Source organism: Rhopilema esculentum, chromosome 21 (genome assembly GCF_057945365.1).
Source record: "Rhopilema esculentum isolate cy_ngs chromosome 21, ASM5794536v1, whole genome shotgun sequence".
NCBI classification, from domain to species: domain Eukaryota; kingdom Metazoa; phylum Cnidaria; class Scyphozoa; order Rhizostomeae; family Rhizostomatidae; genus Rhopilema; species Rhopilema esculentum.
The window spans coordinates 7648377-7668506 of NC_142835.1; the positions used below are offsets into that span (position 1 = coordinate 7648377).

The window sequence follows — 20130 nt, forward strand, 5'->3', positions numbered from 1 at the left end:
AAAGATAATTCTCAGCTTCTACAAATTCCAACGTAACTGCAATTTTATTTCGATCTTCTGTAGGTATCTTGAACATTGGCTAAGGAATTATTTTACAAGTTTTGAGAAGTTAAGAATTTCATATGAATCTCTCTGATTATTACAATTGGCCTCTTTCAAGGGCAATTTATGAAAAAGGACAGTCTGACCCCCTTGCCTCTTCTATCAAAGGACAAAAGGGGCGGTTGACCCCCCACACCCCTTCTCCGGCGTCCTTGGAAATAGAAAAGAGAAATTCGAAGGAATACGAATACGAAGCGACTACAAACACACATGGTTGTAGCATTTGCCCATCTAGTGGGCGTGTTCCATAAACAAGAAGGGCGTGGTCCCAATCCCAGTCACCAAAATCCTGGATCCGCCCCTGCCTTCCCTTACTCCCAGCAATACGGTGTTGATAACTATTATTAGTCTGATCATGTTGATAATCTACTCCTAACATAGAATATTTCCTCTTTCAAAGATAATCTGTTAGCATAATTTGAAATTTTTCCACCTATGATAAAATATCAAGATGTTTATAGGAAATTATAACAAATAATGGAAATTAATGAAACTTAGTTTGATTCGAGAATCCCTCCAGACTCACAACTTAAACTCTTTCTTACAACTAGGTACCAGCGTTAATTGATCTAAACTACATGCATGAAGAGCAAACTTGTACAATACAAAGATTGAAGTTCCAATCTGAAATCATTACCTAGTGCCCAGTCGAAACTGTGGCTTGCCCTTTGAACATCCATCCTAGTTTAACACTTAGTGGGCACAGAAGAGGAAGAAATAGCACAGATGACACTGTACAAAACCAATGTCTGTGACTTGGTTGTTGTGGGGGACAGAACGCCATAATTGAAAATTAAATTTGAATAATCACCAATCTGTCATCTCCTCAGGCTTTGACAAAGTAGTTTCAGCAATCCGTAAGTACAATTTAAAGTCACAAGACGCTAAACATAAAAATTAGATACAATGCTCAGAATCACTGCTACGACTTCCTTAATCACAAAGTATTTTAAAGTACTTACTGATTTATTTTATGAAGCTGTGAAGGGAAAATTAGAAAGCAGTCTAATGCCTTAGATTTGATTGCTTTTAGTTTCATTGGGTTTCTTCTCCTCTAAAACCAACTTGCGGTAATGTGTTGTCTAGCAGGTGCTTACCACATCCCTAGCATCACACAACAATTTGCTTTATGTACAATTTCTCAAGAAAACATCTGAATTTTGTGCATGTGTTTAAACAAAACTCGAAGCGCATACATATTAACAACAAAATTTTTTGTTGATTGGTTTAATAAGCAGCTGCCAAACAAGCACTTTGTGATTACAGTAAAAACTAACGGATATAAGCAATTTCTATTTTAAAACTGGAAAGCCTCCCTGCAACAATAAAAATTAGGCAAAAAGGCCTTGCAAAATCGCTACTGATTTCAGAAAGAGTGGAAAATAACGGACAGTTTACTACGAAAGAAAACCCGGAAAGCTCCATTGACAGTTTCATAAGCGAGGCGCCTTTCCCAAAGACGACCAGTGAACGATTGTTAGCTCGGCAATAGTTCTACCCTGTCGTATTTCTAGCTTTTAAAAAACCTTAAAGGGCAAGTGTCGTGAACATGATTGGCTAATGCAATACAATTATATCTTTTGTTTAGTACAAAGCATGGAATCGAGGGTCAATTTTTACGACAGTTAAAATTAATTAAGAAGAAATGAAAAGTCACGAAACAATGAAATTCCACTCCAAACGCTTTTGTTTTATTAGCCAATTGCTAATGCGACATATGCCCTTTAAGACACTTTCCAAACATAATATTTCGGAATTCCGATCAAAAGATCTCTTGCAATACAGTAATTATTCGCGGAATACCTCTGACAATACAGTTAATTTGACGAAAACACAGCTGACAAAGAAGCTTCTTTATTATGGCTTGCAAAAAACGAAGTTTCTGAACAGCTTTATATCTGAAAAAACCGGTCACTTACGTTCTGGCACTATTTTCTTTATTAGCTCTCCAATTTTAAGGTATTCTGACAAAATATTTAAAATGTAAGACCTAAATACATACAACCGATGCGTAGCTCCATGTTTGTTTGAGATTTAGTATTATTGCTTGAAAATTATCACCAACGCTCTCCGTATCCTCGCCTGTAGTAACTTCTCCGAGGTCTCCAAACTTACAGCCGTTTTCCAAGAAAGTAAAATAGGCAAAGAAAGGCGCGCACAGTTTATGAATCAACAACTACTAAGATCGATTTTTGAGGAAAATGCGCGAATAATATAATTTACTCGTTAGGCATATTGGGGCCAACCTGATTTGCAGAACAAGATAAAGTACAGATTAAAAGAAGAAAAAAGGCAGGCATAAGAATTTTCTAATAACACACAAACTTGTAAAGTAAATAATATCTTTACAAAAACCTCTTCATTTGATTTTCAGAAATAAAATCAACGAAAGTTATCTCTGTTTAGATTTCTAATTTTCTTTCTTTTTCTCTTCGTTTTTAGTATATTGTAACTTACAAATTCTGTGTACTTTTCTGACAAGAAAGGAATGTTGAATGCTCTGTAGAATGATGACGATCTAGAACACAAATTTTGGCATTTATTTTAGGGCCAGAGTTCAGGTTAAAGCATTGTCGTTTTTAAGAGAATTCTAAGGGTCAAGTTCTGAGCTCTCTGTTTGGCTTTTAAACACCGAATGTGCTTATTTTGGACTGAAATAGCATGTTTAGGCCATTTTAATTTCATACAGTGGCCTTTAAAGAGTCAAGGAAACGTACAGACAGCAAGTGCTAAATGTTTTGAAGTTAAATAAAACATTTTAAAAGAGATGGCTTTCTTCTGACGATTATTTCAATCAAAGTTAGAGTCCTTATAATTAAATATATCATAATTCATAAGATCACAAACATTTATTAACTATACGAACTAAAAAACATTTTTAAACAGATTCAAAATATAAATAAATTAAACAAGATATTTTCAAACATATATGGCTTAAAAAATACTTTTACTGTTTTCTGGACAATTTTCAGCAAATAAATTATTTCTATCGCTTAGATTCTTTTTAATCTTAGTAATGCAAGACGCAGCGGTCAGACAGTGAATTCTTTTCAAATGAAAGAAAAAAAATGAATCCACAATTAACAATAAAATATAACAATTAAGGAAAACGTACAACAGTGACACAAGGTTTCATCAACATTTTTTTATAGCCCTCAAGGGTTCTATAGTTCTCATGAACTGAGTTTAACATAGTTTTTCCAGCCAAGTTCAAACAGTAAATTATCCTAGCTTCAAAAATCAAAATTTGGGAATCATCCCTAGATGTTCACACACTTGATAAATCTTGCATGAAGGTTGTAAAAGAAAGAAATTCAGCTTTTTAAAGACCTACCTGCTTGCATCAAGAAATCGTTTGCTGTAGATGATATCCCAGTGCTTACTATGCAGAGAGAAATTCGGCTCCTTGGGCGATGTGCTGTTTACTGCCAGATCAACAAGTAAGTCACATTGGCTTATATTAACCTAAAACAAATTTATATTTATTGAATAAATATTCGTGGAAACATCGCATCTGTTCATAAACATGAAATTCACTGAAAGACTGTCCCTTACTTTTAACAGTAAGGCAGTAAGGATATGACACACTTTTACAGTTCACTGCTACAGTATGACTGGAAAGAAGATAAACAAAGAACAAATAGATAAATTGATGGCTTTGTGGTATGATCGCAACTTCTTTGAAAAGGGTGATAGTTTTAACCACAAGTTCTAACCATCCCGGCAGATCGCCATTTTCTACCTAAGGCACTATCGTTTGGTCTAGAGTTTTCACAGAGAATTGCCTCCATTTTCGTACTTAGTATTGGGCTCAAAATAAAAATTCCGTGAAAATTACATACTATGTTAAGGTGTGTAGTTTCGTAAGATTTCTATTTCCTTGGTTGAACTAGGGGTTTTTAAGGATCCGGCATAACGTGGATCTCACTTTGCTCGGTGACGCTTTATTACAAAAGTCCTGCTCGTTCTCTCAAAACCCGACCTCCCTCGTTGTTTTTATATGATAATTCGTCTTTTCGGTATAATTCTGACCGTTTTAGTTCCTTTTTCCGTCATCGTGAAACCTTCTTATACCTCTACGTATCTTTTATGTTATTTGACGTTTGGTGTTTTTAGGTAGGACTGGAGCATCGGGTTATAGTAGAAGAAAGGGGCTTTTTTTGTCCATTCCCTGCCTAAAATCATTTACATTAAGAGTTTTGGCGTAGCTTCCCTTAGTAACCCCTTCCTGTTAGAGGTTTATGGTAGGTTGAGCGATATGCGCTAACGCACCAACGGCCCAACTCGCTCTCGGTGATGTGGGAATGTAGCCTCACTATTAAATTGCTTATGTCTACGGCATGTTTTTCTGAGGGAGCAGTTTTCGCCCTAAAACTCGAAATTTAACTCCTGTCCCGAGATCAAACAGCTTTGAATTTTCGTCGAATATTCTATCTAACACTTTTTCACCACATCAAAAATTTGTCATTGCTGTTAAAGTTGTCAAAAAGAAAGAATCTTGTACATCATCTTTTCAGCTAGTGAATAGACAGTCTGAGATACAATTGCCTCTACCGATATCTTGAAATTCTGGATTCTCCCTAGGTTCACCCCCGGGGACTTATTTACATCGGGAAAGTTCTACATAGGGGCTAACTCAAGTGGGGGGGGGGGGGGGGTGGGCTAATTCGAATATTTGCGGCATTAGAAAAAATCGGGATAGCAAAAAGCATGTCTATAAATAGATTCGCGCTTACGTATCTGCTTGGTTCTTCAAGATTTCTGTCGTTCATGTAAGAAGGGATGAGTTTCGTTGCGCCTGGCTCCTTACTGTATTGTTGTGGCAGCTGCCCAGCAAAATCTGACTTGATGAATTGAAGGTTCCAGCTAAAACGGAGGAAAGTATTCTTGGAGGAGCGCGGTCAAAATTAAAGAAATCCTCAAGATATAAAAAAATATCGTCAAACTTAAAAAAGCAAATTTTTCCACAAACAAACCCTGCACAGTACATTTTAATTATCAGGATAACAGCATGGTAACAAATCAGAACACAAGATCAGTCAACTATCATTTTATCACCAAGGGTAGAATAAACCCTTAATTCGATTGGAAATTATAAAACGGCAGTTTTTACAATTAAAATTTCGTTTGTATTACATTGCAAGCTGTTATTCTACAATACCGCCGAAAAATGTTCTTTGCTCCCCTATTGTGTGCTAAGGCCATATGGGCGAGCTAAGCTTTAGTGGCACGTTTAATTTATAATTTAAAAGTAGCTGATTCATCGTCACTATTCACCGAAATTGGACTATTCATTGAAAAAGCAGGTACAGTAGCATACTATTCGTGCCTTAAGCCAAAATAAGCAAGAAAGAGAATAGATGAATATGTCAGTCGGATAAGGAACAAAGGAATACTGGAACAGTGAAAAATTTAACTCTTGGATGAGTAACAAATACATTTTGAATTGGAACAATATTTGTTCAAAGTTACGGATATTTTATTAGTATGAAGCTTGCAGGTATATGCAGCTGCAACAATCTAATGCAGATAACTTTACCTGCCACTTGGAAAGTTATACTATGCCCGCAACAATAAATTCTTTTCATGATTTACTAATGTTATTTCAGCGAACACGTACCTAAATCATTAATTCGAACATTTACCTTTTTTACATTCAGTTACGTTATTGCAACAGCAAACAAAAGAAAAAAACTCGTTAATAATGCACGTGAGTTATTGTAGAAACATTGTGCCAGGTGCATTCTTTCATGTTTTGAAGTATTAACAACAATTGTAAAAATACATGTTATTAGTCTAGTCAGATGGCTTTTCATTTCGCTGAAGTTAATACCTGAATTCAAAGATCTTTGGTGAGTTTAAAAGGATCAGCAAAACCATAGAAAAACTGCGAGATTGCTCGAGATCTTAACCTACCCTTTGGAAAATGATACGCGGCAACGCGAGCAGGAATAATTGAATACATACCACAGCAATAAGTTGACGGGGGGCGGGGGCGAGAAGAAGCGTATAAGAAATGCAGAATGTGACTCTTTTATTGAAAAGCAAGGCACCTTAGTAGCAAATCTTTGTTAAACTTCATCCAAGAGGGTATAGCTATAAATATTCTATGCAGCTCTTGGGAGTATAATAGTTTGAAACAAAATGCTATGGCCATTTTTCTCTAAAAATGCGTGGAATATAACGTTTTAATTCGACTACGAGTAGAAAAAAAGAAGGGCTTAACTGAAATTTCTCTATTTCTTCGTTGTCCACAAAACCCTGACATTACTGATATATACCACCATGAAAGTAGAGCGAAAATGTGAAATGTTTTATATTCTATAAAACTGAAATGCATTGGCATTAAATGATGTGTTTTTTAATGTTTGGAAAAACATCGAAAAACGGTTTTTGAATCGACAGAATAAAGAAAAACAGACCCTACTACCTATCTAAAACCGGTCCAAAAATCGCTGCCAATTATACACAAGTAGCAATTTTCATGAAACAAAGACCAGTCCGAATATTAGAATATTTTACATATTTATCAGGCTTTCATAAAAATCATTGATTCGTCTTTATGTTTAGTCAATCGCCAAGGACTCTTTAAGATAAGTTTCACATCAGAACGGACAATTGCTTACCACTTGCAGAGTCATTGGCTGTTTACTGTATTTCTATAATAAATCAAAATGAAAAGTTACTCACGTGTCAGATGGCAGAAAAAAACTGCTTGGAAACCGATACCATTCTTTTCCTACACATACGTTCACTTGGTCGTCAATCTTAAATGGCGGATAATGGCCTTCATCTTCTTGCAAAACGTCATTGAAAAGGTCAGCATACACATCGAGAGGAGCGTGATATCCTTTTTGGCAAAAAATGCAAAAAATTAGACTTTCAGATTTTGCATATAATAGACCTCGATCTTTGAGACGAACTAACAAATATTAAGTTTGAAACGAAAATTCTAATTTTCCATGAGAATTTACTTCCAATAAATTCTGCTCAACAATAAAGGTTTACTGAGATATTTATAAGCAATTAAGATCAGTCTTGTGGAAAATATCAAAACAAGGTTATGCTGACATAATCTGGTGTGAAACCCAAGACCAGACAGGTTTGGCTAGAGTCAAACTTTGTACAGATAATAAATATTTTCGCATTTGACTGTCATTCTAAGACTTTGACAATATATAAATCATTTGTTGCTATTTAAATCGAACTGAAACAATCAATGAAACTTTAAAAATGGTTTTCCACAACTGGGTATATATATTTTCTAGCGTCGTGTTTTGATCCATGTTCTGACGTTTTATACTCTGAGACGGAAAGCTTCAGTATGTTCTAATAGTTTGTTTTTTCAAAGCTATTTTAAAATTCTGTATCAAAATAAAAATGAAACTCTCACAAACACGTGAACAAATTTTCTTTACCCAAATACAGAGCTCGTGACCTTGAAACAGATAGTGATGAAAAGACAATTAGGAAAGTGCAAGCCAGCCAGTTAGAAGAGATTGAAAAGTGCTTCTTGTTGGTGCTTGTGAATATCCTGTGGTACATTTCCTGTTTAAAAGAGCAAAGAACAACTTTGGAATTTTTACGCAAAAGGATTTATTATAGAGACACCAGGACTAAATAAAAGAATAAGTACAGACAACATGCACGCTTGCGATGTCAAGTAACTAGAGCGGACGAAAAGTCCCGGATGATCACGCCCTTGCAGAAGATTTGTTTTGGCAAAGGATGCAAAAACCTTGCAAACCCTGTTTGAAAGATTCTTATTATTCTTTCAAATGCTGTACAAAATCACCAATAATACTAAGAACCAGCAAAAATAATCTCAAACACATGATAGTAGTGAGGTTATATACTACGAAATAAATGAAAGTTAAAAAATCAGGCTAGAAAGGTCAATTAAATAATAAGAGAAAAAAATTTAAGCGGAAATAATTATTTTTCAGGAAAATTTGTTTTTGAAAGACTTGGTAAGAACCGTGATGCTGCGCTGAAACACAAAAATATCACTGGAAGACCCCCTGATTATGTCATTTCGTATTTTCAAAATATGGCTAAGTTGCTTAGCAATTTTACATTTCGTTAAAATGTTGAAGGTTGAGGCCATAAATTTCAGGTTTGGAGGAAGGTCATCTAATTTTGGCAGTCTTTAGGTTCTTAGATTCATAGGTTCATCTTTGCAGGGATCTACTGTATGGTGATGCTTCAAAAAGAATGAAAATAAACAAGTATATACCTGAACGAGTGATAGAGTAACAGATCCAGCGAGACAGATGAATGGGTAGACTGGAAACAAGAACCGCTCTTCCTACAAACGATTCAATCAATCCATCCTAAGTCAAACACTTCAGCCTTAATTAAGGTTACGAGTTCGGAAAATGTACAGGCTATTCCTGTGAAATTATTAAAGAAGATTCTGAGCAAGAACCTGATATTTATAAAATCTTGTAAAGATTTTGACAGTTCTTTTCTTTTTGATTGTGACGAGCTCGTCAATCAAAGCCTAGCTTCTCCATTAAATCATTATAGCGACCTCAGAGTCAGCGCTCATAACACAGAACTTTATCTTCGAATTAACGCAAAACAAAATTTTGCAATTGGCTCTTGAGATGCTCTTGACAGTGGAGAAGTATTGCAAATAAGGAAGGGGCAATTGGTAAAATAATTCACCAGGTGACACAAGATCAATCGCATTGAAACTTATATTAATAAATACCACTTCAAGTCAAAAATTGAAAACATTGAACAAATATTTTGCCCTAAAATTCCATGCAGCCAAAGCCTTGAAGAAGTAACATTCAAAAATCAGACACCCTTCTGTAACGGAGAATACCCATGGAAAATCAGACACCCTTCTGTAACGGAGAACACCCATGGAAAATCAGACACCCTTCTATAATGGAGAATACCCATGGAAAATCAGACACCCTTCTATAATGGAGAATACCCATGGAAAATCAGACACCCTTCTGTAATGGAGAATACCCATGGAAAATCAGACACCCTTCTGTAATGGAGAATACCCATGGAAAATCAGACACCCTTCTATAACGGAGAATACCCATGGAAAATCAGACACCCTTCTGTAATGGAGAATACCCATGGAAAATCAGACACCCTTCTTTAATGGAGAATACCCATGGAAAATCAGACACCCTTCTATAACGGAGAATACCCATGGAAAATCAGACACCCTTCTGTAATGGAGAATACCCATGGAAAATCAGACACCCTTCTGTAATGGAGAATACCCATGGAAAATCAGACACCCTTCTATAACGGAGAATACCCATGGAAAATCAGACACCCTTCTGTAACGGAGAATACCCACGGAAAATCAGACACCCTTCTGTAACGGTGAATACCCATGACATTACAAGCGTCGATACCTTGAACTTTTTACTGTAAAAACACGAAAAAACTGTTCTATATAAGAATACCTTGTGAGGCCTTGTAAAGAAGACTAAGAACCAAATATACATGGGTGATAATGCTAGCCAGGCTGGGATACTAAATCCGGAACCTGAAAACCAAGAGAAAACTTTCAATCATGTGTCATAACCAACCATTTATATGAAATCTCATTTACCGTGCAGAAAGGCAATAATTGGACAAAAACTTCAGCACAGCCATGAGAAAGGCAAGACATTATAGAGAAGGAATACAAAATCGAAAAAGAATCAATTAAATATTCTTGTAAGTTTGTGTCGTCTCGTTTTCACATATTTCGTTCAAGCGACAAATGTAGGCGCGGATCCAGATCGGTTGCACAAGTTTCAGAAAACCGGTCAAAATCTAAGAGTAATGTTTCTCTGTGAATCTTGAATTTTTAACGACTGGCCACAGTTCTTCTGTTTACATACTGAATTGAACCCCAAAACAATTTCTAAATTTCGCAAGGATAGATCTCCATTGTTGCAAAGATTCCGACAGAGATTCCACCCTCCTAATTCATCTTTTACCCCAAAGTATCCGAAGAAATCTAGATCCGCGTCTAATGATATTTGAAACAAAAGATGCAGGTCCCCAGCTTACCTTTTGTTTTAGAGCCGAGAAATAAATCCACCAGAATCTAGAATTTAAAAGCAGTTTTCAGGCTTTGAAATTTCGACAATTCTCAAAGGTAGTAGTGGATAACATAAAACGATCATATGTGATTTTCTATAAAAAAAGTAGAGTTTAAAGAAATGAAAAAATTAAAAGCTAAATAGGCGGGTAAAAAACTCAATAAAATCCTATAAAAATCAAAAGGCTTCGCTTTAATCATATTGGATATTGGATCGGTACATGCGGGTTTATAAAAATAGGGGGTCATCTTTATTTTCTTTGCAAGGTCCTTCTTAAATGGATTATGGTCCTTTGTTGAATCTGGATCGATGTAAGTCTGACTGTGCTCTAGCAACACTAAAGCGTTTTTAAAAATACCTTAAGAGTGTGTTTCATACAACTTCTTTGGGAGAGCTGTGACCAAATTCGTGTCAAAGAAACAAATGCCTCTAGATATTCAGCATCTATCGTTGCAATAGATCATTGTATGTATCAATTTAAATCAAGAAAATACTTTGATTCAGCAATCTACATACGTAAAGAGGCAGAGAAACTAACGCCAGTACAAAAACCAGATTAAAATTCAAAAATCCATTTAAGAAATAGAACGTCCAGGGCTCAACACCTGAAAGAGAAGAAAAGACAGTCATTAAAATGCTGCCTCTGTCATTTTAAAATGATAGCAGAATTACAATCTATACTTAAGTCAGCCTTTATTGGTTACTAAAAAGTGATCACTACTTCCAGGTGTTTCTATCATAAAACCTCCCAAAAAACCATGGATAGATATCACTTTCGTCTGGCTTTTTCTCAAAATCGTCCTTTTAGCCCTTAGTAAAAATTTTGTTTCAGTTCTGAAAACTTTTCCTTGTGTTATTGGTCATAAATAACAAGAACTTTCTTAGGGCTCTTATCGTTGATGTCAGTCTTTCTACCACTGGAAAAACATCCTTTTTTGTTACCAAAAATTCTTTGCCATTAGCTCTGCTTTTTTGACATATTCGAAGGTATCGTTGTTTATGTGTCCTTGGAAAAACAATATCCAAAAACATGTCTAACTTTTTTTCAGCTTCCAATTTTAGCAAAAGAATTCACAAAAATCTGGAAGAACATAATACCCAGCTATATCAAGTTTCAATGGGGAAATCTTCAATAATTCATTGGTGAAACAATAAACAGTTATTTTATCTGTACCAATTTGTACCATATGTAGAATTAGCTACAAAGGAGCAATGTATTATCATACCATATAAATCGGGTCCACCTTGTCCAAATATATTATATAAAACGATATTCAGTGGTGCTATGACTTGCTTTCCATAGTAATGCGTGTCTACGGCAACTAATGGAATCTAAAATCAAAAACATGCACTTAGCAAATATAAGACGGATCTATTTATGGACAAGTGGCATAGCCATGTACTTTGTGAAGGGATGTGACTGGAAGTGTTTGATAGAAGGCAGGTTTGGCGCACTAAAAATAAAAAAGAGTTACAGATCTTGTTATGGTCATCAATAAACGTTATTGCGTATAACTATAAATGAATGGGTAAGATGATTGGCCACGAGCTGGGCTTTCACGCTACCTGACTGACCAAATGTATCTGTTTATTGCATTGAATTGTTTTTACTTCTTGTATTCTACCCTCTGAAAAGCCCGTCCGGAATTTCACAAAGTTAGCATTTTCTTTACGAGATTTAAAGTACTTCGAGCGATGTTCCTAGAGGATAAATCCATCTATGATAAATTATAGAGTATAAGATATGAAGAAAAGAAGCTGCTATAACAATACCATAATGGCGGCAAAGCAACCAACTGACCACTCGACGAAAAGCCAAAGTCGTCTGCGTCTGATGATTATATCATATGCAATTGGCAATCTGAAAGGAAAGAAATTCCAGCATGAATAAGAGCTTCAAACATTTTTAGTTAGAGATTGAATGTAACGAGAAGATTTTTTACCACTCCTTATGAAAGATATTGCCGACTGAATACACAATAATGGCTAAATATCTACGAATACAACTGTTTCTTGGGATAAATGCTATTTTTTCCTCCTGATAATCTCGTGTGGATGATTTGGTAGATTACTCGACCAGTAGGAAGATGATTGAGAAGTAGAAAGGAATAGAAAGAGGAGGGGAGGGAATGGCACGAGCAAAAAAGTATAAGAAGGTAAAAGAAGAAGAAAGAAATGGGAAAATCGAGAAAAGAAAAAAGGAAAATGAAGGAGAATATAAAAGGGAGAGATTAGAAGCAAAGGACGGAAATAATGCAATTAGAATAGAAAAATTTATAAAGAGGGAGGAGGATGTAGCAGGGACAGGAAAATATACTAAAAAGTATTTTAAAAAAATTTGTGGCATGGATGAAAAAAGAATATAGAAAAGTATTGAAAAAATAATTTTGTGGCATGGATGAAGAAAGAATATAAAATGTACAGAGCAAAAGCAAGAAATGGGGAAGTATTTTTAAATTGTTAACTATATTACAAAATTTTCGGGGAAGGAAATCTCACAAACCCTTGATAATCTAAAAATTCAGAAAAATTAGTGACAAAAAATTTTGTTCGTAAAGATATTTTGCGCTGTTACTCAGTGTGACCAGATCTAGCATAATATTATGCTTTTGGCATAATTTTGGTCAAAAATCGTCCTTTAGCATGAAATCTGGCATAGTTTGAAATCTAGCATAATTCTGGCATAATTTTAATATTTGCTAAGAAAATCATTTTTCCATTGATAAGTGATCCGCTGTCTATCGTAACTGCATGCAAATACATTACACCCGCATGTGTGGCTATTATTATGTGAGTAAATTGTGACACCATCTTATCATAATATTTCAGTGTAAGGTACTGTCTAAGTTGGCAATGATGATTTCTTAGAAATAGCTCTGTCAGTAAAAATATGGGCCACCTTTATTTTACATATACATAACTAGATATGCATAACTAATTTGCGCATGCGCTAGCCTCTTTTTCAAATAGGATAGCCTTGATTTGAAAGTTAGCATAATTTTTGTAAACCGAGCATAATTTTATGACAATTTTATGTTTTCTGTTACTCAGAAAACAGGGAACTTTTCAAAAAAGAAATGTGTTTATTTTCACGGTAAAGATGATGTGTAAATTACTGATAGCTTTTCATACCCTAAAACAGCACAAAACGGCCAGCCAACCAAAGCACCAAGGGCGATGCCAAAGATTGCTAACTGTAGGTAAAAAAATGTAAAAAAGGGGGAAGAACAATATATATAGCAGATTTCTAATTAAACAACTCATAGATATAAATGATGATAATTAAATCCTTCAAAACAGACTGTTAAAAAATCTTTTGAAAAAATACAGAATTTGAATCTTAAGAAAATCATTAGACCTTCACTTAAATCTTTACAAGGACCTGGAAAAGATAACATATCCTTTTATGCATACATATAGTCTTATAAATATCTATTATTGATGCCATGGTGAGAAAAAGCTTTAGATAACAGTAAGAGAGAAATAGAGTAGTTCCATATGGACTTGAACAAGAAAATTGGAAAGAATGCATTTGGAAATTTAGGAAAAAAGGGAAGACTTTTAGCCCCCGTCATTAATTTTTCAGGATTTTTAAAACTCTCCACTTCTTGTTCTAGCTCCCCCTTCTTCATTGAAGAAAATGATTGACTAAAGATTTAAAATGTCCTTGGGATACCGTTTGGACTAGGCTATGCCCCTTTGCATTTCCAACTTTACAGTAGCTTTGCAATAAGCAGTTATTATGATCAAAATTCTCTCTTCTATCAGAGCCTCTAGCTTCAATATAAAACCAGGAAGACAAACCAAATTTTGCTTAGTTACTTACTGGGAAGTTTTGATTAAACCATCCCCCAAAAGCCAGTGTGCAGGCACACATTGCAAAGCTGCTTGGAAGAAATGCTACAATCAAGAAACAGTAAAAAGAAAATTGTAATCTTATAGTATCACACACATACAAGTTGCAGCAACAAAAGTAAAGAATTGATTAAAATTAGTTAAATTTTGGGCTTATTTTGTCACATTTTTATAATTCCATTTAAAGACAGCTAAAAGGTGAACTTGAAAGGTTTCATATCCCTAAATAAAAATAAGTGCTATAATGAAAACACCAATGGAATTTCTAAACTAAAAAATTTAGTCCTGCATGATTATGGTTCAGTAAAAATCATTTAAAAATAGTTGATATTATAGAGCTTGATATCATAAAAACTTATATTAGTATAAAGCTGAGCACAATGGGCTGACTTTTAGCAACATTTAAGATAAAGATTCTTACCAGTTGATGAAATAAACATTCCAGTGTTGAATATCAAGATAACAAACAACACTCTTGCAACATGCTCTCCGAACTGAACCACAACTGCCCTAGAATTAGAAGTACATGGTATATGGCATATGGTCCAATAAAGGCCTAAACTTAAATATGCAGAAGGTTTCAAATTTATTGTAGACACTTCAATCATGGCTGCATTTTGAAATTCATCAAAATTCAGAGCAATAGATGATAAAACACAAAGTAGACTCACTTGTAAAAGTATGTTTCACATGCTGCTGAGAACACTCCAAGAATGAAACGCACATAGTAGAAAACGACAAGCTGGTTTAAAAAATTAAATGTGATTAAACAATTTTGAATCAGAAATAAAAAATATAAAAGGCTCATAAAAACCTTAGAATATGGTACAAAAAGCAGTACCAAACGCATTATACTGAAGTACAGCTTTTTACATTTAGAGTATAGATTGTTTGATATTGACATAGTCTAAACAAGATGTAAACTAAAAAAGATAAATGATATTTTTGATTGGTTAGAAGAAAACTGCATGGTTACCTGTTGTCCTGGGTTTACATTTACTTTAGTCAGCAGACTACTTTTTTGCAAAGTTGGCTATAAGTTGGCTATAAGGCCAGCAAGTTATTGGCTATATGTGATAAGTTTAACTTTTGCTGGCTGAATTCCTAAATAAAAACCAGTTTCATCTCTAAGGGCAAAGGGGCCACACCCCCATCCCTAAAGGTAATGTAATATAAACTAAATATAAGCTAAAAGTTAATCTGGAGAAAGGAAATGAATAAAGCATACCTTGTTTGCATTAAAAATATTCCTCATAACTTCAGCTGGAATAACATGCAGCAAAAGGTAGGCATATGATCGAATTGCATATACGGGAGAATATTCCCAAGTCTGAAATCCATTTCCATACATAAGGTAGTGTGTCTAAAATGATTGATAAGGTATTAATGACTTTATTTGGAACTTATTCAATTGTTCAATATCGATCATTTTGTATAAGAATTTGAACTAAATCTCACTTCATTCAAAGGGATCTATCAGTTCTAGCTTTTCTTTTCTCAGATATACAACTTCTAGGTATTGTAAAAGCTGAAATATTGATAAATGGGAAAAAGGTCAAGAATTTAATCAATAGTGCATGTACAATACATATTTCATGAAATTGTTACAAAATGAACCTACTGGCTCCCAATAATTGAAAGTTTCATCACAATCAGAAATGTTGCTAAGAAATGCTGCAGATATTCTTGCTGAGAGGAGCACATTGAAGACAACAGAGGCTTTGGGGTACCAACAAAATCTTTCTGCTATTGAGGCCTTTAGAGAAGTCCTAAAAAGAAAGAGACTGTGATCTTTTAACTGATTCTTGGGGCATAGAGCAAGGAAAACACCCAGAAAAGGCTATCAACATGCTTTTTTCAGTTATAAAAAATAACATACTTCTTTCTAGAAACATCAATGATTCACAAAATTGTTCGTTTTTGCTATGCAGGACTGCTTAATGAGACTAAAAGTATGAAACTAAGATGACAAATAATAAGATAGCAACAGATAAAGTACCACAGGCAAAAGTAATTGAGTAATGGCAGGTCTCTACTGCTGTCCTCATTTAGCGCAGTGGGTGAAGCAGCCTGTCGTCACTCCACTGACATTTTATACATAATTCCGAATAATTCATTCCCTGATTTCCTTCAACTTTACATGTAAGCTAACTTTCAATAAAAAATGTGTTATGAAATTCCAACTTTTTAACAAATCTAAAGTACCGCAAATCCGCTATGAGTGTCACAAGAAGGGTGCTCATTCAAAGAGGAGGCTTATTTGGGAAATAAGAAGTTTGAACATCAGTTCATATATAGAAAAATAGTTATGATTTCCTAACAATATAACTTCAGAAAAATGGGACTTCAGCTAGAGGGTCTTCACCTTTGTTCTTGAAACCAGACAATAGTTTGAAGACTAATGCACAAATGTGGCTCCCAGATACTAACCTTAACCCTAACCCTACCTATGATTTCATATGAATGATCATATGCTACGAGGAATGTTAGTGCATTAGTGCCCAATAATTTATTGTCCAAATAAATAAAGTCAACAGGGGATGAAAAGGCCATTAACCCCTTAACACTTTGCTTCTTGCATTACAATTCATGGTAAGTAGCTGAAATTGCTAAGAATATTCAAAGTTGCAAACTTTTTTCACATCTTTTTCTAAACTATCACTGGCAAGGTCCCAAGGCAAGGGCTGGAAGAGCAATTCTCTCTTCCCTATATAAAAAGAGACAATGTATCATTTTAAAAAGTTTTAAGCTCAGACAATCAATTTTCAGATAAAAAAATCACATTTAGCATGAGTCTCGCATGTTCGAGAAAGAAAAAAAATGCAAATTACATTAGCAGCGGTCTAACTAATTAGATAGAACAATAAAGATCTCCTCCTTTTCATTATTTCTGATAAGCTGGTGGCAGTTTGCAAAAAAGCATTTGATATTGATTTTAAATGGCTTTTGAAAAATGGGTCCTGTGCCATTATTCCTACACCCCCCACTCCCCACCCCCCAACCGGAAAATCGCTATTTGTCACACTTGTCACTCGTAGTAGTCTACATTGTTTGCTTTGTTTTCTCATCAATTGCATTAAACAAACCTGTCTTCTTTTAAAGATTTTCTAAGACCTTTGTCACTTTTCGGAAATCTTTGTCGCATCTCAAATTTATCTGTATTAGCCATTTTAATACTCTTGTCCAAATGGATGACTTGCACCGTCTTGCTGTCACATTTCGTCGAGATTCAAAGGAACCTTGGATCAGAAGGAGGTTGTTTGAAATGGAGGCTTTGTAAAATTGGAGGTGTATCTGTATGTTCGATTGAAGTTACATTTTATTGAGAGAATATAATTTTACTTGACTTCAAAGCCATATCTAGTAAACTATCTTGTTACAAATTATCACAGTCATTTGTACTAACGTTTTAACCGCCCAACCAAAAATCAACGATCGCCAGAAGACAAGGCAGTTTTTTCAGGAGAGGCAGCGAAAAGTCTGCAGGTAACACAAATCATCGTCAAAATGATAACATTTTTCTTCCAGGGCCAAAATGTAATTTTTATTGCTGAGGTTCAAATGAATTTCTCACTTGTGTTAACAACAGATGAAACTAAAAAGATACCAACTTTACGCTCATTTTTTTATAAAAAACTGGTTATATAAGAAGGGGTAGTTGACAGCTGTCTGCAGTCAGAAAAAAATTAGAAACTTCAATACTCGAAGCAAAAAATTAAGAAACTATTAAATCGTGATCAAACCAAGAACAACGAAATTTTGTAAAATCCAAGAATATGATTGCCCTGTTGGACTAGAACTTAAGACACAAGGGATAAAAATATACTTCCCACATCTAAATACAGCATCGGGACGGAAGCGAATCTCTTGACATAATAAAAAAGGTCACGAACATTTCATAACATAGTTCATGACATCCTGATTAAGAAACAATGAGTAATGAAATTTCCACAACATTAAGAAACTGGAGTAAACAACATCAACCTTTGTTTCTTATAAAAAAAAGGTCGAGTGTTGATTTTTTTATAAGAACCAGTAAATTTACTTTGTGAGATAATTACAAACAAAGAACAAAATTAGTTTAAGGTTCCTCCTTTGTGGTGAAAAAATTAGTTCAAACACATTTTCTTGGTTTCTTTCCCAATTACCTTTAATTTTAGATATTTGTATTGTTTTTGGCTATTCTCTGTTCCAAGTTTGTAATCTTCACATTTGCCAAAAATGGATCATAGAATTGAAATTTTCATGTTGAAGTTATTCTGTGCCCAAAATTTAATGTTGTTTGGACTCTTAGGCAGTGAATTACCCCATTTTCAAAATTTTGCTTTTCCTACACAATTCAGCGGAATTTGTTGTTGTGAAATATTTTCACTGTCGAATTCCTGTCAAATCTAAAGAAATATCCAAATTTTCAAATTGCTGTTACTCATGACTTTACAGTCTAAAAGACATAAAGTTTTCGGTATAAGCTAATTTCAAGACAACAATTTCAAAGCTGAAGTCCATTTTTAAGAAAGGTCTGTAGATAGTAAGATGCAAAACCGATGACATCAACCCAGAACTGACTAAGTTAAGTATTTTGGGTATTTCATGCTGCTTATTGTCAGGGTATAAAGATGAACATTTGAACTAATGTTCTTATGTGAACTTGATTTTGAAGGAAGTGCTAGCCAACTTTCAGGCCATTGACTGATTATAAAGAGCTATGAAAATCTACTACTTTATATTTGTAAAACTACATACAATTTTTAAATGAACTAAATATATATTCATTCACAAATTTTGTTTCAATGTCAGTGCCTAGCACCTTCCTGAACTTGTCATTTGTCTTTTCATTTCAGATGGCAATGGATTCTAGCAAGCAATACCATTATTATTTTGCATATGGTTCAAACATGAATCCTGGAAGAATGAGAGACAGAGGTGTTTCATTTGTAACCAGAGAGTTAGCAAGACTACCAGGATACACACTAACATTCAATAAAAAGGTGAAATTAAATGGAACAGCAGCAGCAAATATTTTGGTTGATGAAAAGTCAACAGTTTATGGAGCACTGTATGCTTGCGACACTGAACATGTGTTCCATCAACTTGATAAATATGAGGGAGTGAAAATGAATCATTATTACAGAGAACAGAAAACAGTTTTTCTTGAAAGTGGGAAAGCCATTACTGCTGTTGTTTATATTGCAAACAAGGAGAAATGTGAGAATGGCTTGCTAATCCATCCTGCTTACTTAGACCATTTGCTTTGTGGTCAGGATCTTTTGCCTGAAAAATACTTCAATTTTCTTAAGACTTTCAAAGAAAGGTGTTGTGAAGATGATGCAATTTACTACCTATCTTATGGTGCAGATGTTGATTGTAAGAAAATTGCAGAGAGAGGTATCTCCTTTGGCAAGAGAGAGCTAGGTATTTTACATGATTATCAAATTGAATTTAACAAGCTAAAGAAAAATGGAATGCTGGCACCAAATTTAGTTCAATCAAAATCTTCTGTTGTCTACGGTGTGCTGTATTCTTTCCATGACAATAAGCCATTTGAAGATCTTGATAAAGCCAACGGTGTTAGAAAAGGGCACTACCACAGATCAACAGTTCCAGTTCAAAAGGAGAACGGAGTAACTATTCATGCCCAAACCTATTTTGCTGGTGACTCTTTCATATGCAAGGAGCCTAAACAAGTTGATCTAGATACTTTTGATCATCTTATTGCTAGTAAAGACATTGTGCCTGTGCCTTACTTAGAGTCTCTGATTAAGAGCAGAGCAGAAACATCTCACATGGATAGACTTTTGGAAAAGCTGAATTGTCCGTAAAAAGAGGAATTTAAAGACAATAGATTTGGAAATTATTTCTTAAATTTCTGTATATTAAAATGTTAGTACCATTTTAAGGTTCTTGTGCAACTGGCATGATTAGCAGCAGTTGCAGGCAGAAAATTGAGAAACTTTCAAACAATCTTGTATCTGCATTTTATAAATTATTAAATTATTCGTCAGTCTTCCATTTTCATATATTTCTGCATCTATATTTTCTTCTGTACAAGCACTTTTTACTAAGTTTTTCATGTAGAAATATGACAATAAAATGTTCTGTGTGTATT

The 20130-nt window shown here is 34.6% G+C and overlaps 2 protein-coding genes across 2 annotated transcripts; one reads left to right on the top strand and one right to left on the bottom strand.

Moving 5' to 3' along the window:
• Positions 1-2401: 2401 nt before the first annotated feature.
• Positions 2402-17257, bottom strand: LOC135684343 (alpha-1,2-mannosyltransferase ALG9). The gene is made up of 18 exons (XM_065199875.2): positions 17111-17257; positions 15646-15793; positions 15253-15387; positions 14696-14766; positions 14446-14534; positions 13996-14069; positions 13302-13363; positions 11943-12030; positions 11396-11501; positions 10686-10774; positions 10138-10174; positions 9543-9625; positions 8339-8410; positions 7521-7650; positions 6793-6952; positions 4839-4968; positions 3437-3567; positions 2402-2620 (listed from the first exon to the last, which is right to left on the bottom strand). The coding sequence occupies exons 1-18, from the start codon at positions 17191-17193 to the stop codon at positions 2485-2487; spliced, it is 1824 nt and encodes a 607-aa protein (XP_065055947.2). The 5' UTR covers positions 17194-17257; the 3' UTR covers positions 2402-2484.
• Positions 17258-17300: 43 nt separating this feature from the next.
• LOC148957682 (uncharacterized) lies at positions 17301-20129 on the top strand. The gene is made up of 2 exons (XM_089114948.1): positions 17301-17510; positions 18866-20129. Exon 2 carries the CDS (start codon positions 18866-18868, stop codon positions 19841-19843), a length of 978 nt encoding a protein of 325 aa, XP_088971074.1. The 5' UTR covers positions 17301-17510; the 3' UTR covers positions 19844-20129.
• Position 20130: the final 1 nt, after the last annotated feature.

Coding starts and splice junctions, on each gene's coding strand:
- LOC135684343 (XM_065199875.2), bottom strand. CDS start 17,193: ATGGCTAATACAGATAAATTTGAGATGCGACAAAGATTTCCGAAAAGT. Junction 10,775..11,395: donor AGGTGGACCCGATTTATATG/GTATGATAATAC, acceptor CTTCTCTTTCAG/GTGTTGAGCCCTGGACGTTC. Junction 10,175..10,685: donor TAGTTTCTCTGCCTCTTTAC/GTATGTAGATTG, acceptor TTTAAATTCTAG/ATTCTGGTGGATTTATTTCT.
- LOC148957682 (XM_089114948.1), top strand. CDS start 18,866: ATGGCAATGGATTCTAGCAAGCAATACCATTATTATTTTGCATATGGT.